This window comes from Oncorhynchus masou, unplaced genomic scaffold (genome assembly GCF_036934945.1).
Source record: "Oncorhynchus masou masou isolate Uvic2021 unplaced genomic scaffold, UVic_Omas_1.1 unplaced_scaffold_921, whole genome shotgun sequence".
In the NCBI taxonomy this organism is placed as follows: Eukaryota; Metazoa; Chordata; class Actinopteri; order Salmoniformes; family Salmonidae; genus Oncorhynchus; species Oncorhynchus masou.
The window spans coordinates 221,719-245,165 of NW_027015689.1; the positions used below are offsets into that span (position 1 = coordinate 221,719).

At 48.7% G+C, this 23,447-nt stretch overlaps 1 protein-coding gene across 2 annotated transcripts in view; it reads left to right on the forward strand.

The window, feature by feature from the left end:
* The first annotated feature begins 2,126 nt into the window (after positions 1 to 2,126).
* LOC135538153 (E3 ubiquitin-protein ligase arih1) overlaps positions 2,127 to 23,447 on the forward strand; it is a 37,754-nt gene continuing 16,433 nt past the window's right edge. Inside the window, exons 1-11 of one of the 2 annotated variants that reach the window (XM_064964125.1) lie at positions 2,127 to 2,563; positions 3,618 to 3,685; positions 4,107 to 4,251; positions 5,244 to 5,336; positions 5,660 to 5,715; positions 6,804 to 6,870; positions 7,127 to 7,233; positions 7,446 to 7,488; positions 8,893 to 8,964; positions 9,267 to 9,397; positions 12,773 to 12,836. In XM_064964125.1, the coding sequence (XP_064820197.1) occupies positions 2,288 to 2,563; positions 3,618 to 3,685; positions 4,107 to 4,251; positions 5,244 to 5,336; positions 5,660 to 5,715; positions 6,804 to 6,870; positions 7,127 to 7,233; positions 7,446 to 7,488; positions 8,893 to 8,964; positions 9,267 to 9,397; positions 12,773 to 12,836 (1,122 nt within the window). In that variant the 5' untranslated portion in view covers positions 2,127 to 2,287. The remainder of the gene's footprint in view (positions 2,564 to 3,617; positions 3,686 to 4,106; positions 4,252 to 5,243; positions 5,337 to 5,659; positions 5,716 to 6,803; positions 6,871 to 7,126; positions 7,234 to 7,445; positions 7,489 to 8,892; positions 8,965 to 9,266; positions 9,398 to 12,772; positions 12,837 to 23,447) is intronic. The other variant, XM_064964126.1, reaches the window with a different exon arrangement.

Below are 23,447 nucleotides of genomic sequence, written 5' to 3' on the forward strand. Positions count from 1 at the left end.
ACAAAACCTGAAACACACAATATGCCTCAATTCACAGAGGACTCTGAGGATGTGTAACAGTAGAGGTCTCTGAGGATGTGTAACAGTAGAGGTCTCTGAGGATGTGTAACAGTAGAGGACTCTGAGGATGTGTAACAGTAGAGGTCTCTGAGGATGTGTAATAGTAGAGGTCTCTGAGGATGTGTAACAGTAGAGGTCTCTGAGGATGTGTAACAGTAGAGGTCTCTGAGGATGTGTAACAGTAGAGGTCTCTGAGGATGTGTAACAGTAGAGGTCTCTGAGGATGTGTAACAGTAGAGGTCTCTGAGGATGTGTAACCGTAGAGGTCTCTGAGGATGTTCAACAGTAGAGGTCTCTGAGGATGTGTAACAGTAGAGGTCTCTGAGGATGTGTAACAGTAGAGGTCTCTGAGGATGTGTAACAGTAGAGGTCTCTGAGGATGTGTAACAGTAGAGGACTCTGAGGATGTGTAACAGTAGAGGTCTCTGAGGATGTGTAACAGTAGAGGTCTCTGAGGATGTGTAACAGTAGAGGACTCTGAGGATGTGTAACAGTAGAGGTCTCTGAGGATGTGTAACAGTAGAGGTCTCTGAGGATGTGTAACAGTAGAGGTCTCTGAGGATGTGTAACAGTAGAGGTCTCTGAGGATGTGTAACAGTAGAAGTCTCTGAGGATGTGTAACAGTAGAGGTCTCTGAGGATGTGTAACAGTAGAGGTCTCTGAGGATGTGCAACAGTAGAGGTCTCTGAGGATGTGTAACAGTAGAGGTCTCTGAGGATGTGTAACAGTAGAGGTCTCTGAGGATGTGTAATAGTAGAGGACTCTGAGGATGTGTAACCGTAGAGGTCTCTGAGGATGTGTAACAGTAGAGGACTCTGAGGATGTGTAACAGTAGAGGTCTCTGAGGATGTGTAACAGTAGAGGTCTCTGAGGATGTGTAACAGTAGAGGACTCTGAGGATGTGTAACAGTAGAGGTCTCTGAGGATGTGTAACAGTAGAGGTCTCTGAGGATGTGTAACAGTAGAGGTCTCTGAGGATGTGTAACAGTAGAGGACTCTGAGGATGTGTAACAGTAGAGGTCTCTGAGGATGTGTAACAGTAGAGGTCTCTGAGGATGTGTAACAGTAGAGGTCTCTGAGGATGTGTAACAGTAGAGGTCTCTGAGGATGTGTAACAGTAGAGGTCTCTGAGGATGTGTAACAGTAGAGGTCTCTGAGGATGTGTAACAGTTCTTGAAAACAGTCTGGTTATTCATCATCTGGTAATAAAAACCCAGATATACTCAAAGGTGATTTATGTGAATTAAAGACGCCTAGTGATTCCACGTTTTGCTAAACGGTAGAGTTTAAAATAATTTGAAGACTACATATACAATTATTGCAATATACTTGCAAAATGAATACTCGCAAAATTAGATTAGCCTACTTATGTTCTATAGCATTACCGCAACACTGTGCCCTCAGCCACAGGCTACGGAGCCGATTGCTGTCAGTCACACTACATTAAATCCAATGCAGCTCAAACGTTTTAGATTTAATTCTATGCTGCCATCTAGTGGTAAAGTGTCTACACACACTCACTATGTTTGCAAGATTCACCAGTGTAATTATAAACAGGCCCTATATAATGTTGTCTCGGGCGCTTACATGTGATATAATGTGATTGGCTACAGCATTACAATATGATACAAAACTAAATGTATTAAAACGACAATGTATCCATTGATTGTAATGGGTATGTCAATACTGTATTTTTGGGGGGTAATGTGGCCATAGGATTCTTGTGTCCATAGTACACAATGTCCTACACAGGAATATAAATAACCAATGTTTGTTGAATTATTTATCATGAAGGATTAGGCTCATTTAAAAGAAGGTCAAATTCACTAGAGAAAAAAACAACACAACGGTGAATGTCTGCCTTATATATATATATATTTTTTTTTTACATAATAAAGTATAATAATTAGTTAAAACATTCCATTGCTGTCTTCAACAAATAAATATCAGTGATCTTTGATGAGTTTGAAGTGTTTGTACATCTCTTGCCTGGACAATCCTTTCCTTATATTATTATTTTTTGACGTAACGCGTCGGTCCGTATGACGCCGCATCTCTTTGTTGGTCCAGCGGCAGCTGCGCTCATGTTGTTGTAGCTACTCTCTCTCTCTGGAAATATTTTTCTCTTTCGAAATATTTCGTCTCTTGTTTTCGTCGCGGCCTGTACACATCCTAGTATCTAGCGTTTGGTATCATACCTTGTCACAATATCAAGTTAAACCGAGTAATGGACTCAGACGAAGGGTACAATTATGAATTCGACGAGGAGGAAGAGGAATGCAGCGAAGACAGCGCCGAGGAGGATCCCGAAGACGACACCCTGGAAGTGGAGTTGGATGATCCTGTTGTGGCCGGTGGAGAACGAGATGAATGTGGGGAGACCGGGGGCAGTGGCCTAGGGCCCGGTCAAGACGAAGAGGATTATCGGTTCGAGGTTTTGACTGCTGAACAGATCCTTCAGCATATGGTCGAGTGTATCAGGGAGGTCAATGATGTCATCCAGGTGAGGCGAAGGAAAGGCCGAGGATGTTGGGTCTCGGTAGGCCGCAAATTGTAAAAACGTAAACAGCTAATTATTTACCGATTTAGTTTACTGTCCATCACAAACAATCGTAGGTGACTGTAAGCCTCAACGTATGTTAGCCTGTTTGTTAGCTAACCTTACCTAACTAGTTACAAACTAACGTTAGTTACGTTACCTTAGTTTAGGTACTGTAGCTAAATTACTCCGACTTCCATTTCAACAAACTGTTATTGTAGCTAACCAGCTACCTAAATTAATGGTATCTGTCTGGTAGGGAAGCTGACAAAATGTTTTCTCTTTAGTCAATTAAGGTTAGCTAACGAACCAATAACATCATGTTATATCTCTTGAATGACTAGTGCGCCTGGTTCAGCGAGATATAAGTGAGTTGTCAACTCTGCCAAGATGCTGACCCAACTAGCTACAGTAAAATGAAGTAAAAAAATAAATAATAACTATTAGACCCAGCCAGAAAACCTAGCTCGTTTGGCTAGTGATCTTTGTCATTTCCCCTGTTGCCTACAACGTAGCTATTACAACACTGTCATCAACAGTATTTGTCTACTTTCATGGCATCAAAATGGCGAAGTAGCTAACGTTACTGGGCTATTTAGTTTTTTGTTGAAATCCTATCAGCCCCCCCTGTGTGTCCATAGTTTCACCTGGATTATCAACTAGCTCACTTTGCTATCTTTACTTTCCACTGTCTGACTTTGTTGAGGCCTGTGCGCCTGAAACAACATGGCCGAACCTTGATTTCCACTTCTGTCAGCCACTGAGTTTGTCTGCAATGAATTGCAGATTTTTTATTTATTTATCAATCCTATTATTAGACACATTTTGCACAATAATAGCCTTATTTTGTCCGTGTAACTGACATGACCGTACTGCTAGTTAACGGTTAGTGTATTATAATCAAGTGCTAAATAGCTAGCTAGTTGAGTGGCTGTCTTTTAATAACAGTTATGAAGCTTTCCCGGAGGCCATATAAATGTGTATTTTTGCCTCCTCATTTTTTGTTACTCTTCTCTAGAACCCTGCAACGATAACAAGAATACTTCTTAGTCACTTCAATTGGGACAAAGAGAAACTGATGGAAAGGTTAGTCGTGACATTGGCTCTTGTATGATTTATTGTAAAAACAGTGTCATCTTCTTGGCTCTATTAGTGCCATCATTGTGTTAGGTTAGGTGGTCTGTTGAATGGCCATATGGTCTGGTATTAAATATGAATAGACAGCATTACACAAGGAAATTGAATTGATCAAATGAATTGTCTGTTTACCAATTTCCCTACAGACCCTTTTTAATGCTCCATCTGCGCTATGTCCAATAGTTAAAAGTCCTGAGATCTGGCACAGGTTTCGCCTTTGTCTTGGTGCTCTAGTTTGGCTATGACTTATTGCCTTTCTATGTAACCGTTTGTTATAGCATGACATAAAGACCCTATTCTAGTGAATAATACACCACCCAATTAAAGTAGCGTGTTTCCCAGCCAGTGATGACATGTCTTCTCTCACTAGATATTTTGATGGGAACCTTGACAAATTGTTCTCGGAATGCCATGTCATCAACCCCAGTAAGAAGTCGAGGACACGGCTGATGAACACGAGGTCCTCTGCTCAGGATCTTCCCTGTCAGATCTGCTACCTGAACTACCCAAACTCGGTCAGTACCCTACTCTGAAGGGAGAGATGCACAGCGTCCTATCCACTAGGCAGTAGTGTACATCTGAAAGGATCAGGACATGCCAAGTCAGATCTGCTACCTGAACTACCCAAACTCGGTCAGTACCTTACTCTGAAGGGAGAGATGCACAGCGTCCTATCCACTAGGCAGTAGTGTACATCTGAAAGGATCAGGACATGCCAAGTCAGATCTGCTACCTGAACTACCCAAACTCAGTCAGTCAGTATTATGAAGGGAGACACCCCCTAGCCTCTAACCCTTACCCCCTAGCCTCTAACCCTTACCCCTGGCCTCTAACCCTTACCCCCTGGCCTCTAACCCTTACCCCCTAGCCTCTAACCCTTACCCCTTGGCCTCTAACCCTTACCCCTTAGCCTCTGACCCTTACCCCCTAGCCTCTAACCCTTAGCCTCTGACCCCCTAGTCTCTAACCCTTACCCCCTAGCCTCTAACCCTTACCCCCTGGCCTCTAACCCTTACCCCCCTCTAACCCTTACCCCTAGCCGCTAACCCTTACCCCCTAGCCTCTAACCCTTACCCCCTAGCCTCTAACCCTTAGCCTCTAACCCTTACCCCTAGCCTCTAACCCTTACCCCCTAGCCTCTTACTCCCCTGCCCCCTAGCCTCTAACCCTAGACTCCCTTACCCCCTAGCCTCTAACCCTTACCCCCTAGCCTCTAACCCTTACCCCCTAGCCTCTAACCCTTACCCCCTAGCCTCTAACCCTTACCCACTTGCCGCTATCCCTTACCCCCTAGCCTCTAACCCTACCCCCTAGCCTCTTACTCTCTAACCCATGCCCCCTAGCTAACTCATACCCCCTAGCCTCTAACCCATACCCCCTAGCCTCTAACCCTTACCCCTAGCCTCTAACCCATACCCCCTAGCCTCTAACCCATACCCCCTAGCCTCTAACCCTTACCCCCTAACCTCTATGACTGAAACTTCATCTTCATCTTCCTCTCCCACAGTACTTCACTGGCCTGGAGTGTGGACACAAGTTCTGCATGCAGTGTTGGGGTGACTACTTGACTACCAAAATCATTGAGGAGGGGATGGGACAGGTAAGCACCACAAACACCTTTTTGTTTAACCAGAGAAAAGACCCTTACGGTAAGAAACCCTTGGTGGGCGGGGCCTGGCAAGAGGTCAGCAGGAAGTAGTCAAGAAGAAAGCAATGCAATAGCACAGACAAAACGTTAAAATAATGACCTTTGACCAAGCGCTTGCATACATACATACATTCATACACACAGCATGTATGTATGTATCGTTACCATGGACTGTAAACTCTTATTCTGACTCAGGAAAAGCAATCATTGGGCTTTTTGTTGAGATGTGAAAAAATCTCACCATGTTTCCTTTCTCTTTCTTAAAAAAAAAAAAGACAATTTCCTGCCCTGCTCACAGCTGTGATATATTGGTGGACGACAACACAGTCATGTAAGTGTTGCGTCGCTGTCGCTTTACATTCCACAGCAGGTAGACTAGTGGTTACAGCGTTGGGACAGTCACTGAAAGGTTGCTGGTTTCCAAATACCGTCAAGATGAAAAATCTGTCTGTGCCCTTTGAGCAAGACACTTAACCCCGATTTGCTCCAGGGACTCCTTACTACTATGGAGGACCCTGTAAAAACAACTACACATTTCACTGCATCTATCTGCTCTGTGACAGTAAAGCCTTTTATATTTATTATTATTATTAAGTTTCAACATTACATACACGCTGCTAGTTCTACGCGCTGCTAGTCCTACGAGCTGCCAGTTCTACACGCTGCCAGTTCTACACGCTGCCAGTTCTACGCGCTGCTAGTTCTACACGCTGCTAGTTCTACACGCTGCTAGTTCTACACGCTGCTAGTTCTACACGCTGCCAGTTCTACACGCTGCCAGTTCTACACGCTGCCAGTTCTCCAGTTCTACACGCTGCCAGTTCTACACGCTGCTAGTTCTATGCGCTGCTAGTTCTACGCGCTGCCAGTTCTACACACTGCCAGTTCTACACGCTGCCAGTTCTACACGCTGCCAGTTCTACACGCTGCTAGTTGTACACGCTGCCAGTTCTACACGCTGCCAGTTCTACACGCTGGCAGTTCTACGCGTTGCTAGTTCTACGCGCTGCCAGTTCTACGCGCTGCCAGTTCTACGCGCTGCCAGTTCTACACGCTGCTAGTTCTACACGCTGCCAGTTGTACACGCTGCCAGTTGTACACGCTGCCAGTTGTACACGCTGCCAGTTGTACACGCTGCCAGTTGTACACGCTGCTAGTTGTACACGCTGCTATTTGTACACGCTGCTAGTCCTACGCGCTGCTAGTCCTAGTCGTACACGCTGCTAGTCGTACACGCTGCTAGTTGTGCTAGTTGTACGCGCTGCTAGTCCTACGCGCTGCTAGTTCTACACGCTGCTTGTTCTGTGAGAGTTGAAGATGTAGAGTAGCAGATGAGTTTATAAATCACGTTTTTTTTTGTATTTGTTCAAATCCACTACATTTTAATTATCATTTGAAACCCAAATTATTTTCCTATAGGAGACTGATCACAGAGTCCAAGGTGAAGTTGAAGTACCAACACTTGATTACCAATAGTTTTGTAGAGGTAAGATGTGTAATGTTCTTCATTGATTTTATATATATATATATATATATATACACACACACAGCATCTTGTGCTTTATATGGAGATGTCTGTACTCTAAAATACAATGTAGCCGTTTCCCATGTAAGCCTAGCTGTGAGAATATTCAATCTGTTCTTCAGATGTTAGATAATCTTGCTTGTTTGGGAGAAGACGATTGGCATGTATTCCTTCTGCTTGTATCCCTCTTCTTATGCTCCTGTCCTCTCGTCCTCAGTGCAATCGACTGTTAAAATGGTGCCCAGCGCCAGACTGTCATCACGTAGTCAAAGTCCAGTACCCAGATGCTAAGCCTGTGAGATGCACATGTGGCCGGCAGTTCTGGTAAGAGACAACCATACTGTGCCTTACATTCCCTGCTTATTGTTTTTTTTATTTTTTTTATCACTAATACTCACACAGAAGACGTCTTGATTTTATTTGAAACACTGTTCTCACAACACATGATGATTTATCTCCTGCAGTAAAAAATAAAATAAAATGCTTTGATTTTAATGGTTACATGTGGATCTTTATTTCAACCCAATTCACTGCAGCTTCAATTGTGGCGAGAACTGGCATGATCCCGTCAAGTGTAAGGTATGTCACAACGGAGTCTAAATTCAACCTTCCCTGTCAGTGGTAATGTAATAGTGGTCAGACGCAGTCCACAAAAACAACTCTAACCCTTACCCCATATACATGTCATGTACTGTAGTTCTGACAGGATAGGTGGTGGTAGCTGCTTCACCTTGTCCCCTGACAGGTTAGGTAGTGGTAGCTTCACCTTGTCCCCTGACAGGACAGGTGGTGGTAGCTGCTTCACCTTGTCCCCTGACAGGACAGGTGGTGGTAGCTGCTTCACCTTGTCCCCTGACAGGATAGGTGGTGGTAGCTAATTCACCTTGTCCCCTGACAGGATAGGTGGTGGTAGCTGCTTCACCTTGTCCCCTGACAGGACAGGTGGTGGTAGCTGCTTCACCTTGTCCCCTGACAGGACAGGTGGTGGTAGCTGCTTCACCTTGTCCCCTGACAGGACAGGTGGTGGTAGCTGCTTCACCTTGTCCCCTGACAGGACAGGTGGTGGTAGCTTCACCTTGTCCCCTGACAGGTTAGGTGGTGGTAGCTAATTCACCTTGTCCCCTGACAGGTTAGGTGGTGGTAGCTTCACCTTGTCCCCTGACAGGTTAGGTGGTGGTAGCTAATTCACCTTGTCCCCTGACAGGTTAGGTGGTGGTAGCTTCACCTTGTCCCCTGACAGGATAGGTGGTGGTAGCTAATTCACCTTGTCCCCTGACAGGTTAGCTGGTGGTAGCTTCACCTTGTCCCCTGACAGGACAGGTGGTGGTAGCTGCTTCACCTTGTCCCCTGACAGGATAGGTGGTGGTGGCTTCACCTTGTCCCCTGACAGGACAGGTGGTGGTAGCTTCACCTTGTCTCCTGACAGGTTAGGTGGTGGTAGCTGCTTCACCTTGTCCCCTGACAGGATAGGTGGTGGTGGCTTCACCTTGTCCCCTGACAGGTTAGGTGGTGGTAGCTTCACCTTGTCCCCTGACAGGATAGGTAGAATGGTCACCATATTGCTTATCCTTTCAGTTCTCCACTAGTGACCAATGGGTTGGTTCTAGACTGGGCCCTAGTCTACACATTCATGGTAAAGTGTGGTTGGGACAGAGGTCCCCTGACATTATCATAGTTATACTTGTATGGAGCGGCAGGGTAGCCTAGTGGTTAGAGAGTAGGACTAGTTACCTAAAGGTTGCAAGTTCGAATCCCCGAGCTGACAAGGTACAAATCTGTCGTTCTGCCCCTGAACAGGCAGTTAACCCACTGTTCCCAGGCCGTCATTGAAAATAAGAATTTGTTCTTAACTGACTTGCCTAGTTAAATAAAGGTAAAATAAAAAAAATACTGTAATATATTATTATTATTAATATATATTATCAAACGAAGATTGGTGACTTTGAACTTGTTGTATTGAATCTCTTTGTTGTTATCTTTCAGTGGTTGAGGAAATGGATCAAGAAGTGTGACGATGACAGCGAGACGTCTAACTGGATCGCAGCCAATACAAGGGTATTTAAAAAAGGCTTAGCTCTAAATACAATCCTGCTCTGTTTTTTTATGGATCACTTGCGTGTCCTTCCACGAAACCAGGTAGATTTGTATTTTGAGTATCTCTTTAAGCATTTTAGGACGGGTTTCCCCCAGACACAGATTACGCCCTATTCCTGGACTAAAAAGCATTCTCGGTGGATATTCTAGGCTTAATCTGTGTCAGGGGAAACTGGCTCTTACATGTTGCTCTATAGTGCTGCCGCTGTGCGAACGATGGACTGTTACTGAGCCCCATCTCTGCTTGGCCATCTGTCCCTCAGGAGTGCCCCAAATGCCACGTGACCATTGAGAAGGACGGCGGCTGCAACCACATGGTGTGTCGGAACCAGAGCTGCAAGGCAGAGTTCTGCTGGGTCTGCCTGGGGCCCTGGGAACCACACGGCTCTGCCTGGTGGGTGGGGGATCTACCTCCTACTGACTAGTGCTATTTTACTGGAAGTCTATGGGTATCTGGGCGGCAGGGTAGCCTAGTGGTTAGAGCGTTGGACTAGTGACCGGAAGGTTGCAAGTTCAAATCCCCGAGCTGACAATATACAAATCTGTCGTTCTGTTCCCTGAACAGGCAGTTAACCCACTGTTCCTAGGCCGTCATTGAAAATAAGAATTTGTTCTTAACTGACTTGCCGAGTTAAATAAAGGTTCAAGAAAAAAATCTGCTAGCATGCTAGTAAGATACCCATAGACTTGCAGTCATTGAGCTAATGCTAGTTAGCATTGGCTCGTGAAACTACCTCTAACTTCCTTCATACTGGCCATAGAAACATAAAATCTGACTCTGGGGGAAGTTGATTAATGACCTCACTGCCAACATTCAGAAGTATCCCTTTTAGATTCCATTATTGTCCTTCTGCTTTATCCCAACCAACACCCCAGAAAGACACATACAGGTTGGAGCGGGGGGCTGCCTTACTTGGGCAGCCGTGGAGCAGGTGTTGTGGGGGGGGGGGCCTTGATCAAGGCCTCGACGGCAGGTGAAGGCGTCTAGGATTTGTTGCTAGCACCTCTCCTGTTAAAAGCTCACTTCCGGACAGATTTTCTGTCAGACCCGGGATTCAAACTGGCATCCCTCCGGTTGCTGTCGGTCTTTGTTGTTGCTGAAATAATGAAGGACGCTACAACTACACTGCTCAAAAAAATAAAGGGAACACTAAAATAGCACATCCTAGATCTGAATGAATGAAATATTCTTATTAAATACTTTTTTCTTTACATAGTTGAATGTGCTGACAACAAAATCACACAAAAACTATTAATGGAAATCAAATTTATCAACCCACGGAGGTCTGGATTTGGAGTCACACTCAAAATTAAAGTGGAAAACCACACTACAGGCTGATCCAACTTTGATGTAATGTCCTTAAAACAAGTCAAAATGAGGCTCAGTAGTGTGTGTGGCCTCCACGTGCCTCCCTACAACGCCTGGGCATGCTCCTGATGAGGTGGTGGATGGTCTCCTGAGGGATCTCCTCCCAGACCCGGACTAAAGCATCCACCAACTTCTGGACAGTCTGTGGTGCAACGTGGCGTTGGTGGATGGAGTGAGACATGATGACCCAGATGTGCTCAATTGGATTCAAGTCTGGGGAACGGGCGGGCCAGTCCATAGCATCAATGCCTTCCTCTTGCAGGAACTGCTGACACACTCCAGCCACATGAGGTCTAGCATTGTCTTGCGTTAGTAGGAACCCAGGGCCAACCGCACCAGCATATGGTCTCACAAGGGGTCTGAGGATCTCATCTCGGTACCTAATGGCAGTCAGGCTACCTCTGGCGAGCACATGGAGGGCTGTTCTGCCCTCCAAAGAAATGCCACCCCACACCATGACTGACCCACCGCCAAACCGGTCATGCTGGAGGATGTTGCAGGCAGCAGAACGTTCTCCACGGCATCTCCAGACTCTGTCACGTCTGTCACATGTGCTCAGTGTGAACCTGCTTTCATCTGTGAAGAGCACAGGGCGCCAGTGGCAAATTTGCCAATCTTGGTGTTCTCTGGCAAATGCCAAACGTCCTGCACGGTGTTGTGCTGTAAGCACAAACCCCACCTGTGGACGTCGGGCCCTCATTTTATTTATTTTTTATTTTTTTATTTCACCTTTATTTAACCAGGTAGGCTAGTTGAGAACAAGTTCTCATTTGCAACTGTGACCTGGCCAAGATAAATCATAGCAGTGTGAACAGACAACACAGAGTTACACATGGAGTAAACAATAAACAAGGCAATAACACAGTAGGAAAAAAAAGTCTATATACATTGTGTGCAATAGGCATGAGGAGGTAGGAGAATAATTACAATTTTGCAGATTAACACTGGAGTGAAATGATCAGATGGTCATGTACAGGTAGAGATATTGGTGTGCAAAAGAGCAGAAAAGTAAATAAATATAAACAGTATGGGGATGAGGTAGGTAAATTGGGTGGGCTATTTACCGATAAAACTATGTACAGCTGCAGCGATCGGTTAGCTGCTCAGATAGCAGATGTTTAAAGTTGGTGAGGGAGATAAAAGTATCCAACTTCAGCGATTTTTGCAATTCGTTCCAGTCACAGGCAGCAGAGAACTGGAACGAAAGGCGGCCAAATGAGGTGTTGGCTTCAGGGATGATCAGTGAGATACACCTGCTGGAGCGCGTGCTGCGGGTGGGTGTTGCCATCGTGACCAGTGAACTGAGATAAGGCGGAGCTTTACCTAACATGGACTTGTAGATGATCTGGAGCCAGTTGGTCTGGCGATGAATATGTAGCGAGGGCCAGACGACTAGAGCATACAGGTCGCAGTGGTGGGTGGTATAAGGTGATTTAGTAACAAAACGGATGGCACTGTGATAAACTGCATCCAGTTTGCTGAGTAGAGTGTTGGAAGCTATTTTGTAGATGACATCGCCGAAGTCGAGGATCGGTAGGATAGTCAGTTTTACTAGGGTAAGTTTGGCAGCGTGAGTGAAGGAGGCTTTGTTGCGGAACAGAAAGCCGACTCTAGATTTGATTTTAGATTGGAGATGTTTGATATGAGTCTGGAAGGAGAGTTTACAGTCTAGCCAGACACCTAGGTACTTATAGATGTCCAGTCGGGCTTGCGGGTGCAGGCAGCGAACGGTTGAAAAGCATGTATTTGGTTTTACTAGCGTTTCAGAGCAGTTGAGGCCACGGAAGGAGTGTTGTATGGCATTGAAGCTCGTTTGAAGGTAAGATAGCACAGTGTCCAAGGACGGGCCGGAAGTATACAGAATGGTGTGGTTTGCGTAAAGGTGGATCAGGGAATCGCCCTCATTACCACACTCATGGAGTCTGTTTCTGACCGTTTGAGCAGACACATGCACATTTGTAGGGCTCTGGCAGTGCTCCTCCTTGCACAAAGGCGGAGGTAGCGGTCCTGCTGCTGGGTTGTTGCCCTCCTACGGCCTCCTCCATGTCTCCTGATGTACTGGCCTGTCTCCTGGTAGCGCCTCCATGCTCTGGACACTACGCTGACAGACACAGCAAACCTTGCTACAGCTCGCAGAACCAGTCCTTTATTGGGGTGTCTTGCTAATTGCCTATAATTTCCACCTGTTGTCTAATCCATTTGCACAACAGCATGTGAAATTTATTGTCAATCAGTGTTGCTTCCTAAGTGGACAGTTTGATTTCACAGAAGTGTGATTGACTTGGAGTTACATTGTGTTGTTTAAGTGTTCCCTTTATTTTTTTGAGCAGTGTATATTGGGACTAAAATGTTTTGTTTTTTTTCTGCTTTCACTAATTCCTAGCTCTGTGTTTATTGTAGGTACAACTGCAACCGCTACAATGAGGATGATGCCAAGGCAGCGAGGGACGCCCAAGAGGTAACAGTGAGTCATGGTGTCTTTAGTGTTCCTCACTGTAGACTAGAATCACAACACAGTCCGGGTCTTTGTTGACCATCATGTATAATGACATATTTCCTCATTCCCACAACAGTTCAGTGACTGTGTAGTGGCGGTGTGGTGGTGGCTATGCTAGTGGTGGTGTAGTGGCGGTGTGGTGGCGGTGTAGTGGTAGTGGTGGTGGTGGCGGCTATGGTGGTGGCAGCTATGCTAGTGACGGCTATGCTAGTGACGGCTATGCTAGTGGCGGCTATGCTAGTGGCGGTGGTGGTGTAGTGGTGGCTATGCTAGTGGCGGTGTAGTGGTGGCTAGTGGCGGTGTAGTGGTGGCTATGCTAGTGGCGGTGTAGTGGCGGCTATGCTAGTGGCGGTGTAGTGGCGGCTAATGCTAGTGGTGGCTATGCTAGTGGTGGCTATGTTAGTGGTGGCTATGCTGGTAGTGGTGTAGTGGTGGCTATGCTAGTGGCGGTGTAGTGGTGGCTATGCTAGTGGCGGTGTAGTGGTGGCTATGCTAGTGGCGGTGTAGTGGTGGCTATGCTAGTGGTGGCTATGCTAGTGGCAGTGTAGTGGTGGCTATGCTAGTGGCGGTGTAGTTGTGGCTATGCTAGTGGCGGTGTAGTGGTGGCTATGCTAGTGGTGGCTATGCTAGTGGCGGTGTAGTGGTGGCTATGCTGGTAGTGGTGGCTATGCTGGTAGTGGTGTAGTGGTGGCTATGCTAGTGGCGGTGTAGTGGCGGCTATGCTAGTGGCGGTGTAGTGGCGGCTATGCTAGTGGCGGTGTAGTGGCGGCTATGCTAGTGGCGGCTATGCTAGTGGCGGCTATGCTAGTGGCGGTGTAGTGGCAGCTATGCTAGTGGCGGTGTAGTGGCGGCTATGCTAGTGGCGGTGTACTTAAGCAATAAGGCCAGAGTGGGTGTGGTATATGGCTAATAGACCACGGCTAGGGACTGTCCATAGGCATAATGCAACGCGAGTGCCTGGACACAGCCCTTAGCCGTGGTATATTGGCACTATACTTCACCCCCCCGAGGTGCCTTATTGCTGTTATAAACTGGTTAATTAGAGCAGTAAAAAGAAATGTTTAGTCATACCTGTGGTATACCACGGCTGTCAGCCAATCAGCATTCAGGGCTCGAACCACCCAGTTTATAATGGTGGTTATGCATGTTATGGGGTACTGGTGGTTATGCCTGTCATGGGGTACTGGTGGTTATGCCTGTCATGGGGTACTGGTGGTTATGCCTGTCATGGGGTACTGGTGGTTATGCCTGTCATGGGGTACTGGTGGTTATGCCTGTCATGGGGTACTGGTGGTTATGCCTGTCATGGGGTACTGGTGGTGGTTGTACTAGTGGTGGGGGTGGGGGGGTTGTACTAGTGGGGGGGGTTATACTAGTGGGGAGGTTGTGCTAGTGGTTATACTAGTGGAGGGTGGGTTGGCTAGTGGGGGGGTTATACTAGTGGTGGGTGTGTGTGCTAGTGGGGGGGTGGGGGGGGGTTGTGCTAGTGGTTATACTAGTAGTGGGGGGTCGGTGGGCTAGTGGTGGGTGGGTGGGCTAGTGGGAGTGGGTGGGCTAGTGGGAGTGGGTGGGCTAGTGGGGGTTGGCTAGTGGTTATGCTAGTGGTGGGGTGGCTAGTGGTTATACTAGTGGTGGGGGGCTAGTGGTTATACTAGTGGTGGGGGGGGGCTAGTGGTTATACTAGTGGTGGGGGGGGCTAGTGGTTATACTAGTGGTGGGGGGGCTAGTGGTTATACTAGTGGTGGGGGGGGCTAGTGGTTATACTAGTGGTGGGGGGGCTAGTGGTTATACTAGTGGTGGGGGGGGCTAGTGGTTATACTAGTGGTGGGGGCTAGTGGTTATACTAGTGGTGGGGGGGGCTAGTGGTTATACTAGTGGTGGGGGGGGGGGGCTAGTGGTTATACTAGTGGTGGGGGGCTAGTGGTTATACTAGTGGTGGGGGGCTAGTGGTTATACTAGTGGTGGGGGTTAGTGGTTATACTAGTGGTGGGGGGGGGGCTAGTGGTTATACTAGTGGTGGGGGGGCTAGTGGTTATACTAGTGGTGGGGGGCTAGTGGTTATACTAGTGGTGGGGGGCTAGTGGTTATACTAGTGGTGAGGGGGGCTAGTGGTTATACTAGTGGTGGGGGGCTAGTGGTTATACTAGTGGTGGGGGGGGCTAGTGGTTATACTAGTGGTGGGGGGGGCTAGTGGTTATACTAGTGGTGGGGGGGGCTAGTGGTTATACTAGTGGTGGGGGGGCTAGTGGTTATACTAGTGGTGGGGGGTGGCTAGTGATTATACTAGTGGTGGGGGGGCTAGTGGTTATACTAGTGGTGGGGGGGGCTAGTGGTTATACTAGTGGTGGGGGGGCTAGTGGTTATACTAGTGGTGGGGGGGCTAGTGGTTATACTAGTGGTGGGGGGGCTAGTGGTTATACTAGTGGTGGGGGGCTAGTGGTTATACTAGTGGTGGGGGGCTAGTGGTTATACTAGTGGTGGGGGGGGCTAGTGGTTATACTAGTGGTGGGGGGGTGGCTAGTGGTTATACTAGTGGTGGGGGGGGCTAGTGGTTATACTAGTGGTGGGGGGGCTAGTGGTTATACTAGTGGTGGGGGGGCTAGTGGTTATACTAGTGGTGGGGGGGACTAGTGGTTATACTAGTGGTGGGGGGGACTAGTGGTTATACTAGTGGTGGGGGGGGCTAGTGGTTATACTAGTGGTGGGGGGGGCTAGTGGTTATACTAGTGGTGGGGGGGGCTAGTTACAGTTGAAGTCGGACGTTTACATTAGAGGTCGAGCGATTTATGATTTTTCAGTGCCGATTATTGGAGGACCAAAAAAAGCCGATACCTTTTTGGGTTTTTTGTTTGTTTTTTGTAATAATGACAATTACAACAACACTGAATGAACACTTAATGAACACTGAAGTCAGGCTTGTAGGCCTCCTTGCTCGCACATGCTTTTACAGTTCTGCCCACAAATGTTCTATAGGATTGAGGTCAGGGCTTTGTGATGGCAACTCCAATACCTTGACTTTGTTGTCCTTAAGCCATTTTGCCACAGCTTTGGAAGTATGCTTAGGGTCATTGTCCATTTGGAAGATCCATTTGCGACCAAGCTTTAACTTCCTGACTGATGTCTTGAGATGTTGCTTCAATATATCCACATAATTTTCCTGCCTCGTGATGCCATCTATTGTGTGAAGTGCACCAGTCCCTCCTGCAGCAAAGCACCCCCACAACATTATGCTGCCACCCCCGTGCTTCACGGTTGGGATGGTGTTCTTCAGCTTGCAAGCCTCCCCTTTTTCCTCCAAACAGAACGATGGTCATTATGGCCAAACAGTTCTATTTTTGTTTCATCAGACCAGAGGACATTTCTCCAAAAAGTACGATCTTTGTCCCCATGTGCAGTTGCAAACCGTAGTCTGGCTTTTTTAATGGTGTCGATTTTGGAGCAGTGGCTTCTTCCTTGCTGAGCGGCCTTTCAGGTTATGTCGATATAGGACTTGTTTTACTGTGGATATAGATACTTTAGTACCTGTTTCTTCCAGCATCTTCACAATGTTCTTTGCTGTTGTTCTGGGATTGATTAGCACGTTTTGCAATCAAGTACGTTCATCTCCAGGAGACAGAACGCGTCTCCTTCCTGAGCAGTATGACGGCTGAGTGGTCCCATGGTGTTTATACTTGCGTACTATTGTTTGTACAGATGAACATGGTACCTTCAAGCGTTTGGATATTGCTCCCAAGGATGAATCAGACTTGTAGAGGTCTTGGCTGATTTTATTTTATGAGGTCTTGGCTGATTTCTTTTTATTTTCCCATGATGTCAAGCAAAGAAGCACTGAGTTTGAAGGTAGGCCTTGAAATACATCCACAAGTACAGCTCCAATTGACTCAAATGATGTCAATTAGCCCATCAGAAGCTTCTAAAGCCGGGACATCATTTTCTGGAATTTTCCAAGCTGTTTAAAGGCACAATCAACTTAGTGTTTGTAAACTTCTGACCCACTGGAATTGTGATACAGTGAATTATAAGTGAAATAATGTGTCTGTAAACAATTGTTGGAAAAATTACTTGTCATGCAAACAGTAGATTTCGTAACAGACTTGCCAAAACTATAGTTTAACAAGAAATTTGTGGAGTGGTTGAAAAACGAGTTTTAATGACTCCAACCTATGTAAACTTCTGACTTTAACTGTCTGCTGTGCTAGTTATTGTGTTCTGGTGGTGGTGGTGCTGCTAGTTATTGTGTTCTAGTTGTGGTGGTGCTGCTAGTTATTGTGTTCTAGTGGTGGTGGTGCTGCTAGTTATGGTGTGGTGGTGGTGATGCTAGTTATTGTGTTCTAGTGGTGGTGGTGCTGCTAGTTATTGTGATCTAGTGGTGGTGGTGGTGCTAGTTATGGTGTGGTGGTGGTGCTGCTAGTTATTGTGTTCTAGTGGTGGTGGTGGTGCTGCTAGTTATTGTGTTCTAGTGGTGGTGGTGCTAGTTATGGTGTGGTGGTGGTGCTGCTAGTTATTGTGTTCTAGTGGTGGTGGTGCTGCTAGTTATTGTGTTCTAGTGGTGGTGGTGCTAGTTATGGTGTGGTGGTGGTGATGCTAGTTATTGTGTTCTAGTGGTGGTGGTGGTGCTAGTTATGGTGTGGTGGTGGTGCTGCTAGTTATTGTGTTCTAGTGGTGGTGGTGCTGCTAGTTATTGTGTTCTAGTGGTGGTGGTGCTAGTTATGGTGTGGTGGTGGTGCTGCTAGTTATTGTGTTCTAGTGGTGGTGGTGCTGCTAGTTATTGTGTTCTAGTGGTGGTGGTGCTGCTAGTTATTGTGTGCTAGTGGTGCTGCTAGTTATGGTGTTCTAGTGGTGGGTGTGCTGCTAGTGGTGGGTGGGTGTGCTGCTAGTGGTGGCTGGGTGTGCTGCTAGTGGTGGCTGGGTGTGCTGCTAGTGGTGGCTGGGTGTGCTGCTAGTGGTGGCTGGGTGTGCTGCTAGTGGTGGCTGGGTGTGCTGCTAGTGGTGGCTGGGTGTGCTGCTAGTGGTGGCTGGGTGTGCTGCTAGTGGTGGCTGGGTGTGCTGCAAGTGGTGGGTGGGTGTGCTGCTAGTGGTTGTGCTGCTAGTGGTGGGCGGGTGGGTGGGTGTGTTGCTAGTGGTGGTGGGTGGGTGTGCTGCGAGTGGTGGGCGGGTGGTTGGGTGTGCTGCTAGTAGTGGTGGGTGGGTGTGCTGCTAGTGGTGGGCGGGTGGGTGGGTGGATGTGCTGCTAGTGGTGGGCGGGTGGTGTGCTGCTAGTGGTGGTGGTGGGTGGGTGTGCTGCTAGTAGTGGTGGGCGGGTGGGTGGGTGTGCTGCTAGTCAAATCAAATCAAATTTTATTTGTCACATGCACATGGTTAGCAGATGTTAATGCGAGTGTAGCGAAATGCTTGTGCTTCCAGTTCCGACAATGCAGTAATAACCAACAAGTAATTTAACTAACAATTCCAAAACTAATTTCTTATACACAGTGTAAGGGGATAAAGAATATGTACATAAAGATATGAATGAGTGATGGTGCAGAGCAGCATAGGCAAGATACAGTAGATGGAGTACAGTATATACATATGAGATGAGTATGTAAACAAAGTGGCATAGTTAAAGTGGCTAGTGATACATGTATTACATAAGGATGCAGTAGATGATAGAGTACAGTATATACGTATACATATGAGATGAATAATGTAGGGTATGTAAACATTATATTAGGTAGCATTGTTTAAAGTGGCTAGTGATATATTTTACATCCTTTCCCATCAATTCCCATTATTGAAGTGGCTGGAGTTGAGTCAGTGTGTTGGCAGGAGCCACTCAATGTTAGTGGTTGCTGTTTAACAGTCTGATGGCCTTGAGATAGAAGCTGTTTTTCAGTCTCTCGGTCCCAGCTTTGATGCACCTGTACTGACCTCGCCTTCTGGATGATAGCGGAGTGAACAGGCAGTGGCTCGGGTGGGTGTTGTCCTTGATGAACTTTATAGCCTTCCTTTAACATCGGGTGGTGTAGGTGTCCTGGAGGGCAGGTAGTTTGCCCCCGGTGATACATTGTGCAGACCTCACTACCCTCTGGAGAGCCTTACGGTTGTGGGCGGAGCAGTTGCCGTACCAGGAGGTGATACAGCCCGCCAGGAAGCTCTCGATTGTGCATCTGTAGAAGTTTGTGAGTGCTTTTGGTGACAAGCCAAATTTCTTCAGCCTCCTGTGGTTGAAGAGGCGCTGCTGCGCCTTCTTCACGATGCTGTCTGTGTGAGTGAACCAATTCAGTTTGTCTGTGATGTGTATGCCGAGGAACTTAAAACTTACTACCCTCTCCACTACTGTTCCATCGATGTGGATAGGGGGGTGTTCCCTCTGCTGTTTCCTGAAGTCCACAATCATCTCCTTAGTTTTGTTGACGTTGAGTGTGAGGTTATTGTCCTGACACCACACTCCGAGGGCCCTCACCTCCTCCCTGTAGGCCGTCTCGTCGTTGTTGGTAATCAAGCCTACCACTGTTGTGTCATCCGCAAACTTGATGATTGAGTTGGAGGCGTGCGTTGCCGCGCAGTCGTGGGTGAACAGGGAGTAAAGGAGAGGGCTCAGAACGCACCCTTGTGGGGCCCCAGTGTTGAGGATCAGCGGGGTGGAGATGTTGTTGCCTACCCTCACCACCTGGGGGCGGCCCGTCAGGAAGTCCAGTACCCAGTTGCACAGGGCGGGGTCGAGACCCAGGGTCTCGAGCTTGATGACGAGCTTGGAGGGTACTATGGTGTTGAATGCCGAGCTGTAGTCGATGAACAGCATTCTCACATAGGTATTCCTCTTGTCCAGATGGGTTAGGGCAGTGTGCAGTGTGGTTGAGATTGCATCGTCTGTGGACCTATTTGAGCGGTAAGCAAATTGGAGTGGGTCTAGGGTGTCAGGTAGGGTGGAGGTGATATGGTTCTTGACTAGTCTCTCAAAGCACTTCATGATGACGGAAGTGAGTGCTACGGGCGGTAGTCGTTTAGCTCAGTTACCTTAGCTTTCTTGGGAACAGGAACAATGGTGGCCCTCTTGAAGCATGTGGGAACAGCAGACTGGTATAGGGATTGATTGAATATGTCCGTAAACACACCAGCCAGCTGGTCTGCGCATGCTCTGAGGGCGCGGCTGGGGATGCCGTCTGGGCCTGCAGCTTTGCGAGGGTTAACACGTTTAAATGTTTTACTCACTTCGGCTGCAGTGAAGGAGAGACCGCATGTTTCCATTGCAGGCCGTGTCAGTGGCACTGTATTGTCCTCAAAGCGGGCAAAAAAGTTATTTAGTCTGCCTGGGAGCAAGACATCCTGGTCCGTGACTGAGCTGGATTTCTTCTTGTAGTCCGTGATTGACTGTAGACCCTGCCACATACCTCTTGTGTCTGAGCCGTTGAATTGGGATTCTACTTTGTCTCTGTACTGACGCTTAGCTTGTTTGATAGCCTTACGGAGGGAATATCTGCACAGTTTGTATTCGGTCATATTACCAGTCACCTTGCCCTGATTAAAAGCAGTGGTTCGCGCTTTCAGTTTCACGCGAATGCTGCCATCAGTCCACGGTTTCTGGTTAGGGAATGTTTTAGTCGTTGCTATGGGAACGACATCTTCAACGCACGTTCTAATGAACTCACACACCGAATCAGCGTATTCGTCAATGTTGTTGCCTGACGCAATACGAAACATGTCCCAGTCCACGTGTTGGAAGCAGTCTTGGAGTGTGGAATCAGCTTGGTCGGACCAGCGTTGGACAGACCTCAGCGTGGGAGCTTCTTGTTTTAGTTTCTGTCTGTAGGCAGGGATCAGCAAAATGGAGTCAGGGTCAGCTTTTCCGAAAGGGGGGCGGGGCAGGGCCTTATATGCGTTGCGGAAGTTAGAATAACAGTGATCCAAGGTTTTGCCAGCCCTGGTGGCGCAATCGATATGCTTATATATTTTAGGGAGTCTTGTTTTCAGATTAGCCTTGTTAAAATCCCCAGCTACAATGAATGCAGCCTCAGGATGTATGGATTCCAGTTTGCAAAGAGTCAAATAAAGTTCGTTCAGAGCCATTGATGTGTCTGCTTGGGGGGGAATATATACGGCTGTGATTATAATCGAAGAGAATTCTCTTGGTAGATAATGCGGTCGACATTTGATTGTGAGGAATTCTAAATCAGGTGAACAGAAGGATTTGAGTTCCTGTATGTTTCTGTGATCACATCACGTCTCGTTAGCCATAAGGCATACGCCCCCGCCCCTCTTCTTACCAGAGAGGTGTTTGTTTCTGTCGGCGCGATGTGTGGAGAAACCCGCTGGCTGCACCGCCTCCGAAAGCGTCTCTCCAGTGAGCCATGTTTCCGTGAAGCAAAGAACGTTACAGTCTCTGATGTCCCTCTGGAATGCTACCCTTGCTCGGATTTCATCAACCTTGTTGTCAAGAGACTGGACATTGGCGAGAAGAATGCTAGGAAGTGGGGCACGATGTGCCCGTCTCCGAAGTCTGACCAGAAGACCGCCTCGTTTCCCTCTTTTACGAAGTCGTTTTTTTGGGTCGCCGGCTGGGATCCATTCCGTTGTCCTGGTTGAAAGGCAGAACACAGGATCCGCTTCGCGAAAGTCATATTCTTGGTCGTACTGATGGTGAGTTGACGCTGATCTTATATTCAGTAGCTCTTCTCGACTGTATGTAATGAAACCTAAGATGACCTGGGGTACTAATGTAAGAAATAACACGTAAAAAAACAAAAAACTGCATAGTTTCCTAGGAACGCGAAGCGAGGCGACCATCTCTGTCGGCGCCGGAAGTGACAGTGTGCTGCGAGTGGTGGGCGGGTGGGTGGGTGTGCTGCTAGGGGTGGGTGGGTGTGCTGCTAGTGGTGGGCGGGTGGGTGGGTGTGCTGCTAGTGGTGGGTGGGTGTGCTGCGTGTGCTGCTAGTGGTGGGTGGGTGTGCTGCTAGTGTGGTGGGTGGGTGGGTGTGCTGCTAGTGGTGGGCGGGTGGGTGGGTGTGCTGCTAGTGGTGGGCGGGTGGGTGGGTGGGTGTGCTGCTAGTGGTGGGTGGGTGTGGTGGTGGGTGTGCTGCTATTGGTGGTGGGTGTGCTAGTGATAGTTGTTGTAGTGGGGGTTGTGCTGCTAGTGGTGGTGGTGGGTGGTTGTTCTGCTAGTGGTGGTGGTGGTGGGTGGGTGTGCTGCTAGTGGCGGGTGGGTGGGTGTGCTGCTAGTGGTGGGCGGGTGTGGTGGGTGTGCTGCTAGTGGTGGCGGGTGTGGTGGGTGTGCTGCTAGTGGTGGCGGGTGTGGTGGGTGTGCTGCTAGTGGTGGGCGGGTGGGTGGGTGTGCTGCTAGTGGTGGTGGTGGTGGGTGGGTGTGCTGCTAGTGGTGGGCGGGTGGGTGGGTGTGCTGCTAGTGGTGGGCGGGTGGGTGGGTGTGCTGCTAGTGGTGGGTGGGTGTGCTGCGTGTGCTGCTAGTGGTGGGTGGGTGTGCTGCTAGTGGTGGGCGGGTGGGTGGGTGGGTGTGCTGCTAGTGGTGGGTGGGTGTGGTGGTGGGTGTGCTGCTATTGGTTGTGGGTGTGCTAGTGATAGTTGTTGTAGTGGGGGTTGTGCTGCTAGTGGTGGTGGTGGTGGGTGGTTGTGCTGCTAGTGGTGGTGGTGGGTGGTTGTGCTGCTAGTGGTGGTGGTGGGTGGGTGTGCTGCTAGTGGTGGTGGTGGGTGGGTGTGCTGCTAGTGGTGGTGGTGGGTGGGTGTGCTGCTAGTGGTGGTGATCGGTGGGTGTGCTGCTAGTGGTGGTGGTGGGTGGGTGTGCTGCTAGTGGTGGTGGTGGGTGGGTGTGCTGCTAGTGGTGGTGGTGGTGGGTGGGTGTGCTGCTAGTGGTGGTGGTGGTGGTCGGTGGGTGTGCTGCTAGTGGTGGTGGTGGTCGGTGGGTGTGCTGCTAGTGGTGGTGGTGGGTGGGTGTGCTGCTAGTGGTGGTGGTGGGTGGGTGTGCTGCTAGTGGTGGGTGGGTGTGCTGCTAGTGGTGGGCGGGTGTGGTGGGTGTGCTGCTAGTGGTGGTGGGTGGGTGGGTGTGCTGCTAGTGGTGGGCGGGTGGGTGGGTGTGCTGCTAGTGGTGGGCGGGCTGCTAGTGGTGGGCGGGTGGGTGGGTGTGCTGCTAGTGGTGAGCGGGTGGGTGGGTGTGCTGCTAGTGGTGGGCAGGTGTGGTGAGTGTGCTGCTTGTGGTGGGTGTGCTGCTAGTGGTGGGCGGGTGGGTGGGTGTGCCGCTAGTGGTGGGCGGGTGGGTGGGTGTGCCGCTAGTGGTGGGCGGGTGTGGTGGGTGTGCCGCTCGTGGTGGTGGGTGGGTGGGTGTGCTGCTATTTTGCGGGTGTGGTGGGTGTGCTGCTTGTGGTGGGTGTGCTGCTAGTGGTGGGTGGGTGGGTGTGGTGGTGGGTGTGCTGCTATTGGTGGTGGGTGTGCTGCTAGTGGTGGGTGGGTGGTTGGGTGTGCTGCTAGTGGTGGGTGGGTGTGCTGCTAGTGGTGGGTGGGTGTGGTGGTGGGTGTGCTGCTATTGGTGGTGGGTGTGCTAGTGATAGTTGTTGTAGTGTGGGTTGTGCTGCTAGTGGTGGTGGTGGGTGGGGG